The 12,480-nt window shown below is 41.1% G+C and overlaps 1 protein-coding gene across 1 annotated transcript in view; it reads left to right on the top strand.

Moving 5' to 3' along the window:
• The window catches only part of LOC126183599 (uncharacterized), a 77,466-nt gene extending 65,562 nt beyond the window's left edge, over positions 1-11,904 (top strand). The window contains exon 5 of the mRNA XM_049925705.1: positions 11,440-11,904. Coding sequence (XP_049781662.1) covers positions 11,440-11,557 — 118 coding nt within the window. The 3' untranslated portion in view covers positions 11,558-11,904. The remainder of the gene's footprint in view (positions 1-11,439) is intronic.
• Positions 11,905-12,480: the final 576 nt, after the last annotated feature.

Genomic DNA, 12,480 nt, shown 5'->3' with positions numbered 1-12,480 from the left:
CATAGCAACACACAACATAAACTCACTACTTAAGACCGGAAAACTCAAGAATTTTGTGTATGAATTAAATAAACAAAAAATTTTAATAGCGGGGCTCCAAGAAACGAGAAACACGATAGAGGTCCCTTTCGAATTACATGGATATAGAATTTATAATGGGAAACCAGGACAGAGGGTTATGAAGCAATGTCCCCAATTTGGAATACGATTTCTAGTGGACATAAAAGTAACAGATTAAGTAACTGATTTTCAGGCAGTATCACCAAGAATTGCAACTTTGATTTTAAAAACAATGAACAAAACCTACACAATTATAAATGCTCATACCCGTACAAATGAAAATTATTTGTAACAAAAACAAAGGAAAAGGTAGATAAATTTTGGTACCTTTTCGAAGAAACTGTGAACGGAATAAATAAAAGGAAAGTAAAAGTCTTGTTGGGAGCTGGGGAACTGAAGGAAATATAAAGATATAGTTGGAAAATGAAGTCCACATAACTTTACATACAAGAACGGTCAAAGACTTGTAGAACTCTGCAGTGAACACAACTTTATATCTAAATCAACATTCTACAAGAGGAAGCCAAATAAACTTAAAGCGTTGAAACACCCAGACTGGAGGAAAGGGGAGTGGCAGCTAGACCGTGTCTGTATAGACAAAAAGTTTCGTAAGGAAATATACAATGTTGAAGTATTAAGAGGAGTAGACACAGACTCAGACCAGTGTTTAGTTAAAATTAAAATCAAATTCACTCTATTAAAGAAAAAGAATGAAAAACTAATAAAACAAGAAGGAGGTATGACACACACCAGCTAATTAAAAATAACAAATACCAACAAATAACACAAACCATTAAAGTAACAAATAATGTAGAAGAAATGGTACCAAGTCTCAAGAAACAAGCCGATAATCTAGCTCCCTTGAACCCACGAACAAAGCATGCATGGTGGACCCCGGAATGTGACAAATCCCATGAAGAAAGCCCCCAAGCGTGGTTAAAGTTGTACAGAAAGAAGTAGAAAGGATCTTCAAAAGACAAAAAAATTATAAGGCACGTGGAGAAGATCAGGTTTTTGTTGAAATATGGAAATACTCAAGTGACACAGTCAAGACATTCTTACGCAAGGCTCTAACAAAAATTTGGGTAACAGAACAATTCCGTGGACCACAGCCATCATACACCCCCTACACAAGAAGGGGGACAAGAGCAACCCAGGCGACTATAGACGAATCTCTCTCCTACACTGCACATACAAGATTTTCTCCAAGACCCTATATGGAAGAATCAAGGAACAATTAGAACAGGAGTTAGAGGAATACCAGGGAAGTTTGAGACCAAGGAGAAGCTGTGCAGAGCAGATCATCAGCTTAAAATTGATCATGCCACACTACATCAAACAGAACAAACCTCTTGCAATAACATCTGTTGATTTTAAGAAGGCATGTTACTGCCTCCATAGACCTTCAGTTCTGGAATCAGGTGCTCCATCCAAAACTAATTAAATTAATAGGACTTGTTAACATCGAGTATTGAATTAAGTGTCAGGAAGTCGTTTCTGAAAGTATTTGTATGGAGTGTAGCCATGTCGAATGAAAAAGTAATAAAACAAGGAGGTATGACACACACCAGCTAATTAAAAATAACAAATACCAACAAATAACACAAACCATATCGAAAGTTAAGTTTCGAGGAGAAATTTCTGAACCATTCCTTATAAAAAGAGGCTTACGACAAAGCGACTGTCTATCACCGTTATTGTTCAATTGCACCCTGGAATACATAATGAGAGAATGGTGCAAGGATAATCCAAAGAACATAAGAATTGGAAGTGTTAAAAATAATATAAGTTTGAACTGCTTGGGGTTTGCCAACAATGTTCAAGAAACCAGGCACCAACTTAAATCTATACAAGAAATAGCACAGAAAATTGACCTCAAAATATCATTTGCAAAAACAGCGATTATGCTAAGTGACCCACCATGTTGTTGTGGTCTTCAGTCCTGAGACTGGTTTGATGCAGCTCTCCATGCTACTCTATCCTGTGCAAGCTTCTTCATCTCCCAGTACCTACTGCAGCCTACATCCTTCTGAATCTTCTTAGTGTATTCATCTCTTGGTCTCCCCCTACGATTTTTACCCTCCACGCTGCCCTCCAGTACTAAATTGGTGATCCCTTGATGCCTCAGAACATGTCCTGCCAACCGATGCCTTCTTCTAGTTAAGTTGTGCCACAAACTCCCTCTTCTCCCCAATTCTATTCAGTACCTCCTCATTAGTTATGTGATCTACCCATCTAATCTTCAGCATTCTTCTGTAGCACCACATTTCGAAAGCTTCTATTCTCTTCTTGTCTAAACTATTTATCGTCCATGTTTCACTTCCATACATGGCTACACTCCATACAAATACTTTCAGAAACGACTTCCTGACACTAAAATCAATACTCGATGTTAACCAATTTCTCTTCTTCAGAAACGCTTTCCTAGCCATTGCCAGTCTACATTTTATATCCTCTCTACTTCGACCATCATCAGTTATTTTGCTCCCCAAATAGCAAAACTCCTTTACTACTTTAAGTGTCTCATTTCCTAATCTAATACCCTCCACATCACCCAACTTAATTCGACTACATTCCATTATCGTCGTTTTGCTTTTGTTGATGTTCATCTTATACCCTCCTATCAAGACACTATACATTCCGCTCAACTGCTCTTCCAAGTCCTTTGCTTTCTCTGACAGAATTACAATATCATCGGCGAACCTCAAAGTTTTTATTTCTTCTCCATGGGTTTTAATACCTACTCCGAATTTTTCTTTTGTTTCCTTTACTGCTTGCTCAATATACAGATTGAATAGCATCGGGGAGAGGGTACAACCCTGTCTCACTCCCTTCCCAACAACTGCTTCCCTTTCATGTCCCTCGACTCTTATAACTGCCATCTGGTTTCTGTACAAATTGTAAATAGCCTTTCGCTCCCTGTATTTTTACCCCTGCCACCTTCAGAATTTGAAGGTCTACAAATGCTAGAAGCCTTTCCATAATGTTTCTTCTAAGATTAGTCGTAGGGTCAGTATTGCCTCACGTGATCCAACATTTCTACGGAATCCAAACTAATCTTCCCCGAGGTCGGCTTCTACCAGTTTTTCCATTCGTCTGTAAAGAATTCGCGTTAGTATTTTGCAGTGTGACTTATTAAACTGATAGTTCGGTAATTTTCACATCTGTCATCACCTGCTTTCTTTGGGATTGGAGTTATTATATTCTTCTTGAAGTCTGAGGGAATTTCGCCTGTCTCATACATCTTGCTCACCAGATGGTAGAGTTTTGTGATCTCAGACGAAGATGAAAAGAAAATATCTTATAGAATGAAAAAGTATTGGGTAGACAGAAGAGCAAAACACCCTTCATATAATAATAAATTATAACAATCCCTGAATAACTACTGAACTATTGAATTTCTTATTGAATTACTATTGAACTGTCTTGTATTATTGAATAACAACAACCTGTATAAACCTTTGTATAGCTGACTCGAGTGGTCCAATGAAGACCATAAAACAAAAATAAACAGAACATTTTTATAGTTAACCCACTGACTTTTACAGCCGACTCACAAACGGTCGTAGGTTTCAAATCCATTATTACATTGTCGGCTGTGAGACGGAACGAGCAGCTATAATTTATTCTTAGTGTTTCTGCTTCTCTGTTAATAGACGGCATGATATGTCATATACCATTGGAAATCTGGGATATCGACCTATTTAGTGATGTATAATACATTCGACGCCTTTCGATATTTTGCAAGTTATAAGCAATCGTTTTCAGGTTTCGTTACGTTTATTCTACCACTCCCATCAAGAACACACACTCCGGAAATTGTGTAGTGTGCAAAGCAAGGAAGAAGAGAAGTGATGCACGGTATGAGTGTGAGAAATGTCTAGTGGCTTTGCACATGTCTGTATTTTTTCGGTATACCACACGAACAAAAACTTCTAAAACAGTATTATCTTCACTCCTCATTACTTCAATAAGTTGTAGGGAAAGTTTTATAAAGAATTCGTGTCAAAAAATTATATAATTTTGAGAAAACTGTGTAAGACAAAATATTCTGATTTTCGTAAATTTAAATAGTAGATATAGGGTCAACTGTGGGGAAAAAATTAGGAAGTCAGTGGGTTAACTTTTAGGTTTGCGGCTATATTCTGTCCGTTACTGTGAACTACACGCCAAAGAATACGACTCGTCGCATTCACTGATGAAGCGTCGTAAGAATGATACCTACGCGCATCCCTCTGTGCGAGAGTGTAATCAAAATCTTAAACCCTCTTTTGCGCTTTCCTTGCACGAAGGATGGGCACTGAACTGAAAATTATTCCCATGTTCTTGGCTGAAAATAATTTTTTAAAATTTATTCAGCAATTTTTCTCTAGAGACTGGCTGTTTTCCTTTCAGACATTCCAGTTCAATATGTCCAGTATTTCTGTGGTCATCTACTTTCCATGTTTGTGTACATATGGAGCAGCGCCTGACACGAATTTCTACTCGCCTGCATGTACACCGATGAGTCAAAGCATTAATCACCACTGCTCACTGCATGTCGCTGATGGAGTCACCGGCACGTGACGCCGTGAAGAAAGTAGCTAACCGGAGCAGAGACGCGTGGAGAATCTTTCTAGTTATAATACGGACCACACATGGGGAAATCCACTGGCACAAGTGACTTGGGACAAAGGGCAGATTGTTATGGTTCGGCGCCTGGGGAAGAGTGTGTTGGAAACGGCGAACTAGGTCGGCTGTTCGCGTGCTTCTGTCGCAAGCACCTACTGAAAGTGGTTGAAGGATGGTCAAACCGGGAGTAGGCGACAAGGTGTTGGACGTCCACGCCTTATTACAGAACGTGTAGGTCGTAGGCTTGCCCGCTCTGTAAAGCAGAGTACGCGGCGATCTGTGGCGCATTTGACGACAGCGTAAAATGCTGCTGCAGGCGCTTCTGTTTTGGAGGACACCGTTTAGCGCATATTGTTGAACGCCCGGCTCCGCAGTAGACAACTCCTACGTGTTGTAATGTTGCAGCAACGACGTAGTTAGTTATGTCAGCACAGAGCACAGGATCATCGAGATCTGACCGCGGTTCAATGCAAACGTGTCGCCTGGTTGAATGAATCGCATCAAGTACGCCGTCATCCAAGCGAACAGTTGCTCGAAACATGCATTGCGGCAAGAATACAGGCCAATAGGAGCAGAATTATACTATGGCGTACATTCACCTGGGCTTCCATCGGACCTGTGGTCGTAATCAAAGGCATTATTACAGCTTTGGAATGCGTGAACATGGGTCAACTGCTTCCCTTCGTGACTGATGACTTCCCCGACGGCGATGGCATCTTCCAACAAGATAACTGTCCGTTTCAGAAGGCACGAATCGTGTTATAATCGTTTTAGGAACATGATAGTGAACTCACGTTTATGTCTTGGCCAGTAAATTCGCCTGAGCTGACCTCTGGAACGCATCAAGGACGATATCGGACGCCAGCTCGGCACCCACAAAGCACTGGCCCAGAATTTACGGAATTGTATGACCTGTATGTAGACATGTGATGGCACATATCGCCAGAATCATACCAAAGACTTTTCCAATTCCAAAGGTATATCACCGCGCTATCAAGTCAGTTGTTCATAATCTTTTGGCTCCTTAGTATACATCAGGACAGATAGCAAAATAATTCTGTAATTATTCCCTTTCGTAGGTGACTTGTAATTTTATTGTATTTTACGGAATAACTGAGGCGATACGTTTACTTTATTTAAAACTGCAATTACGAGGCTGATTCATTTCGTATTCCCTCACAGTTCTTCTTCCAAGTACTCGCGTGATCCGCCGGTAAAAATTATGAATACTTGGTCGTACTCAGATACCGATACATTTCGAAAAAACAGACGATTTACATACATGGAAGTAGCCATAGGATGTCACGAAGTTAACCTACATAGTGATTCCAAAAATTCTGCAAATAGCGTTTAATGACGCCGAATAGTGCATGGATAAATTTTATTCCGAAGCTGTAGTAGAGGTCATTTGAATAAGAACGGAGTTTGTTGCATAGTTGTAGTGCCAATAGTTAATGAAATATATTCCTGGCACTAAGGGCGTTAACAGCACCATTCAAACCCAAAGTAGCATGGTATCGATGCCTAACACTAAATAGTCGCCATGACTTCGGAAAGTGGAGCGTAATTGTCCATGAGTGTGCAGGCCGTTGTGGCCGAGCGGTTCTAGGAGCTTCAGTCCGGAACCGCGCTACTGCTACGGTCGCAGGTTCGAATCCTGCCTCGAGCATGGATGTGTGTGATGTCCTTAGGTTAGTTAGGTTTAAGCAGTTCTAAGTTCTAGGGGACTGATGACCTCAGATGATAAGTCCCATAGTACTCAGAGCCATTTGAACCATTTGTCCATGAGTGTGTAAGTATGGAGTGAAATTGTGGCAATTAATATCGTTGAACCGTTTTTCAAACATGGATCTCTGAATGCCAACCCCTCTATCAACGGACTAGAACTGTGACTTTTACTAATGCTGGCGGAATCTCTGTTACAGGCAACAAGGAACATCTAAAAGCACAGCTCGTAGAACTGAATCAATGTTTCCCCAACTCTAGATAGGGTGAAAAGGAGCAGTAAATTATCCAGTCTGTCTGCCCGACCTGACACAACCACATCCTTTCCTATAGTATAGATAAATGCTGTTGTTCATACCGACTGTGAGATATGGGATTAGGTCAGCCTGTAAGTACATTTCGTCTCCGATGCTGCGCTATGTGCAGCGATCATAGAGTGCAAGACTAGAAGTGTGTATAGCAGCTAACGATCATCATTCTGAACTAACATGAAGCAGGACAGGAACAAATACTGCGCTACCGCTAGACCAGGCATCGCTCGTGGCTGTGCGGCTGGTCCCGGCGGAGATTCGAGTCCTCCCTCGGGCATGGGTGTGTGTGTTTGTCCTGAGGATAATTTAGGTTAAGTAGTGTGTAAGCTTAGGGACTGATGACCTTAGCAGTTTAGTCCCATAAGATTTCGCACACATTTGAACATTTTTTGAATCGCTCGTGGCGTTCAGTGACGGTAACTCGTGAACTATTTAGACCGTGTCTGTAAACTTGTAAGAAAATCCTTTATGACCCAAATAACCTCTGCTATTAGTTTCGTAGTAAAAATAGGCATTATTCTATGTACATGTGTTATTTTCAAACATATCCGTCATCAATGTTTTTACATATCAAATGGTTCAAATGGCTCTAAGCACTATGCGACTTAACTTCTGAGGTCATTAGTCGCCTAGAACTTAGAACTAATTAAACCTAACTAACCTAAGGACATCACACACATCCATGTCCGAGGCAGGATTCGAACCTGCGACCGTAGCGGACGCTCGGCTCCAGACTGTAGCGCCTAGAACCGCACGGCCAAATGCGCATATCGTACGGAGTTCTATTTGTAGATAATTCGCACTGTTATACTCACGTGCACAGCTGCACATTGTTGGATATTTAAAGGAGTTTCTACTCCTTAATCGATATTGGAATCTATGTTGTTGTTGTGGTCTTCAGTCCTGAGACTGGTTTGATGCAGCTCTCCATGTTACCGTATCCTGTGCAAGCTTCTTCATCTCCCAGTACTTACTGCAACCTGGTTAAACTAGTCCCTCAATCTCGTTCTCAGTTATGAATCTGCGGGCAGCAACCAAAGGTACCTCTGGACGTTTTTGGGATTGTTGGTTGCGCTTAACACAACTGTTGTCATTGGTGGTGATTGAGTGTGCGCCTCGGTAATGAGTGGGTGAGCCGATCCTAAAGTAGGAGTGAGCCGAAGGCAAGCAACTTCCAATAAAGACAGAAAGGAGCAATGGTGATCAAATCAGAGTTGCGCTTGATAATTATTTCACTTTTTTAAAGGTTTGTTGTAGTCGTGGTGATCTAGCGGGTAGAGAACTAGACTCCAGCCATGGAGGTCCCGATTCATTCCCAGGTAGGAGCAGGAGTTTTCCTAGTTCCAGTAGCTGCAGACGGCCCCAGGTCCACTCAACTATCACACTGAGTACCAGGGATTTTTGCCAAAGGTAAAAGGCAGCCGGGGCGAAGGGCTCGCCACTCTTCCCCTCCGAGATAAAAAAAAAAAAATGGTTCAAATGGCTCTGAGCTCTATGGGACTTAACTTCTGAGGTCATCAGTCCCCTAGAACTTAGAACTACTTAAACCTAACTAACCTGAGGACATCACACACATCCATGCCCGAGGCAGGATTTGAACCTGCGACCGTAGCGGTCGCGCGGCTCCAGACTGTAGCGCCTAGAACCGCTCGGCCACTCCGGCCGGCCCTCCGAGATCTATGGCGAGCGAAGCACTGCACTCTTCATGATGTCCGTGCTTCATGATCGCTGTCTGAGGAAGAAAACTTTCTGTGTTCTACCATTTAATACATACTCGGCAGAATAAAAATCCTACCACATATTTTTCAGGAACTTGTTTTCTTTGGCTGTCGTAGTATGTATATGGATTTTTCGGTCATAGAAAATAAAGAAACGCGATCTACTTTGAGTTACGTTGATCCATTTGTTTCAGAATGATATACGTAAATCTCTCGATTGGAATTCGTCATTGTTAATTCATTAGGGTGGAACAGAAATGGACTACTGTACGCAAAAAACTTTTTCTCAGTTTCAGTATATTCGAATCGAGGATTTCTCTCCGAGTCATGAGCAGATATGTTAGGAATATAGAATGGTACTTCGTTGAGTTTCGTGAGCTCTTTCTCAGCCTTTGGCCACAAATATCTGCAACAAATTATGACCCGCACTTGTGCCGGACCCCAATATGTTGGTGATTATGACTGATTTCAACTGCTAATACTAATGACTGTGTCTTAGAGAATACAACATTTTCCTCCTGGACTATAATTTAATGTATTTATTCACAACTGTGGCGTTTTCGACCTATTATGCTAATTTTAAGTAATAAATCACAATGAACTCCGTCGATGCGTCGTTCCCGTTAAGAGGACACTTTCCTCGTGTCAGCCATGTTTATACGTTCCATGTGTGTAGTAAGACAGTAGACTTCGTCATTTCTATAAAAGACTGTAGCATTTCATGTAATAACTGCCATCGAGTCCAACACCAACAAGCGACACTGCGAAACGAACTGAACGCTCCGTGCAACACCGCCACAGTCAGCTGTCCTTTTGCGCAGGAAGAGGCGGCGATCTCAGAGTTCAAAAACAAGGAAGCACCTTGACTAGACGGGATTCATACAGATGTATTAAAACAGATAATACCACACATCACCCCACTCCTTACAACTCTGCTAAACGACGCTCTAGGGATGAGTCGTGTGCCTGCAATTTGGAAGGTCTCCAAGACAGTCGTAATAAAGAAGGCAGCTGACAGGGATCCATCAGATCCCGAGCCATATAGGCCTATATATGTTATAAATACACTTGCCAAGGTCCAGGAAAAGGTGCTGTGCAGGCGTTTACAGGCGCACAAAGCTCTTCATGGCCTAAGCCAACACCAATTCGGCTTCAGAGAGGGAAAGTCGATTGATGATACCATCAGCCAAGCGTTACAATTTGCCAACAACACCAAGGCTAAGTGTGCAATGGCAGTTATGATCGCCATTGCAGGTGCCTTTCATAATCTCTGGTGGCCCGTAATGATCAAGAGACTCAGGCAACTGGTGGTACCCGAAACACCATAGAAGTCTACTAGACTACTGTAAGAGCAGAGTGGTCGAATGGCAGATGGACGGCCGAAAAGTAATCAAACGAATTACAAAAGGCTGCCCCCCAGGGCCGATCTGTAGCCCAATCTTCTGGGACATCACTACCGAACTCCTCCTGCAATTACTGGAGAGAACAATAACGACAAATGAAGTGTCTGCTAACAATAGGTCCCAGCTAGAAGAAATACCCTAAATAAACAACACAATAGCCAAAAAATTAGAAGTTAAGGTTTAGTTATTAGGAAATCTAGAGTAGATGTTAGATTCAGATGAAGAGCTGTGATTGGCGGTCGGTGGTTTGATGGACAATTCCAAGACACTCACCGTCATACCCACTTGTCGAAGGGACATTTTTCCACTATCATCTTTCCTATCTTCTGTTTTTATTCTAAAAAAAATTATCCTTTGTAATAGTATTTTCTACAATTTTGATAATTTCATAAATGTTTATTATCTTTTATCTATCCATCTTAAATGCAAGAACCTTGTTTATTTTAGAAATTTTTCCCTAATTTATGTCTTAAAGTTATAAAATGTTATAACCTATTCTCTGTCTTCATAAATTCCTATTCTATTCATAAATAGTTAATTTTAAGATTTTCGTTTCTTAATTGCTTTTGAGTCTATAAGTATTTAAAGTTGCAATGCCATTAATTCTTATCAAAAATAAGAAACAATAAATATGTTTCACATTCTGTACATGTAAAATTTCGTGTTGTGAAAGTACGAACTGTAACAAGGTTGCAGGTCGTTCGTAAATGACGACAGATAAATAAATAAATGAATAAACATCGAACCCATGTCATCTGAGCACATAATTTACACCGTACTTCCACCAGATGTAGCACCTGACAAATTTTATACAAATGACGAAGACTCCTGTCATACTATACATGTGTAATAAATAAACATGATTAGCACGAGGACAATGTTTCCTTCAAAGGAATGATGCATTGATGCACTACATAGTGAGCTATCGCTTGAAACTGCCGTAATAGGCAGAAATCGCCATCGTAGTAAATAAATACATTTCGTAACAGAGGAGACTTCAATGTATAATTTTTTTCAAGTCAGAATGTACTGGTCTCTGTTCTTACGCTGTTGTGATACCTTACAATGTCACTAAGGCAGTTGCCGAATAGAAAAAAATTACCATGGCACCTTTGGCTAAGTTGTTATACCAGAAAAATTATTCAGACCAGAGATAACGCCCACATTCCAAACATAAGACGATATCGAAAGTTGTCTGATATTTGTGACCAAGTAGAGTTTAAAGAAAGCATACGGTAGACTGTGACTACTCCGCTTGTGAGGACTCGCAATGCCATGCACAGGCTCCGTGAACGCTTTCCAGCAATGGGCCGTCAATAATAGGCGCCAATGGGATGATGTCATTCTCAAAATTAGTTGAAAACATTGCTTGATACGAAACTGCCATGAATAAATACATATTTTGCATTATTTGTTCAGTTTGACGTTTATAACATTGCTGCAGACTATATTTAATTTAGGAGAAACAGTGTTGGTGACATAGTTTTAACCATTTCCATCTAACTATCTAACTGACACGTTCCCAATCTGTCATCAACAGAAGGAATTAGGTGCGCAGACTGCATGCTAGAGTCTCACGAGGGTTCTAATAAATTTCTTTCTACTTTCCAGATATCCATCTACCAAACTACAGACGCTGAGTGTTAAGGGCTGTGCCATCACTCCGGAAAGGAAGTCACACTTTCGGTCCGCGAGTGAACGAGATATTTCCCGTGCATTCGCAACGTGAGACGAACAGTGCTGGCAAACAGAAGACAAGACGAACACTGACTTCGCAAGTGTGCCTCGCTGTTCCTATCTGGAATTTACAAATATATTCGAGTGTAGCGTTGACTGTTTGTAATAAATATGCCATTGCATCTCAATCCTGATCTTCAGTACAAAGCTGTAATTTTCTAGACAAGTTTGTGTACTCCCCTATTCTAAATGTGATGTCGTGACTGAGACATCGAGTCCAACCACTGAGAGGAACAGCACTTTAGGTGATCTGAAAATCATCTGTAAAGCAATCAAACATTTTCTTTTCTTTTGAATTGTACTTCCTTGTAAATATTCTGCCAGAAACTTTCCTAAGTAAAGAACACATTTTTAAAAGAATTTGTTGTTTCCCTTTCCTTGAACATATCCTACAGCTGCCCTACGTCACTCTGATATTAATTTGAAAAAAAGAAAAGTCTGTGTTCTGTTTGGAAAAAAATATCTTACACTGAAACGTGTATACAGTGATCACTGAAGCAAGACAACATGGCCAACTCATAAGTTGGTTTTACTGCAGACGGCAGATGAATAGCTGTGTATGCACTATTGACCTCTTGTCAAATTATTTGTGACTAGTTGCTTATCCGACATTGCCTGGGTATGTATTTATTTCAGCCCTGTTAGCCCACCTCCTCCTTCCCTCTCCTCTCTGTCCATCTCATCCCCCCCTCCCTGCCCATCTCCTCTGTGCCACACCCCCAAGCCCACTGCCTGTATCCTCTTGTCTCTCTCTCAGTCCACCTGCTCCCCCTGAACTTTCACTGTCCATCTGTTCCTGTCCTCTGTCCATTTGCTCCTTTCAGCTCTTTCCATTTCCTCCACCCCGCCCCCATATGAGTCTGTCCCCTTCTGCCACTCTATCTCCTCTTCACTCCTTTTATCTCCTACTCCCCC

Source organism: Schistocerca cancellata, chromosome 4 (assembly GCF_023864275.1).
Source record: "Schistocerca cancellata isolate TAMUIC-IGC-003103 chromosome 4, iqSchCanc2.1, whole genome shotgun sequence".
Classification (NCBI taxonomy): domain Eukaryota; kingdom Metazoa; phylum Arthropoda; class Insecta; order Orthoptera; family Acrididae; genus Schistocerca; species Schistocerca cancellata.
Note: the sequence above shows the minus strand (reverse complement) of the source record. Positions and strands in the feature narration are given on the sequence as shown.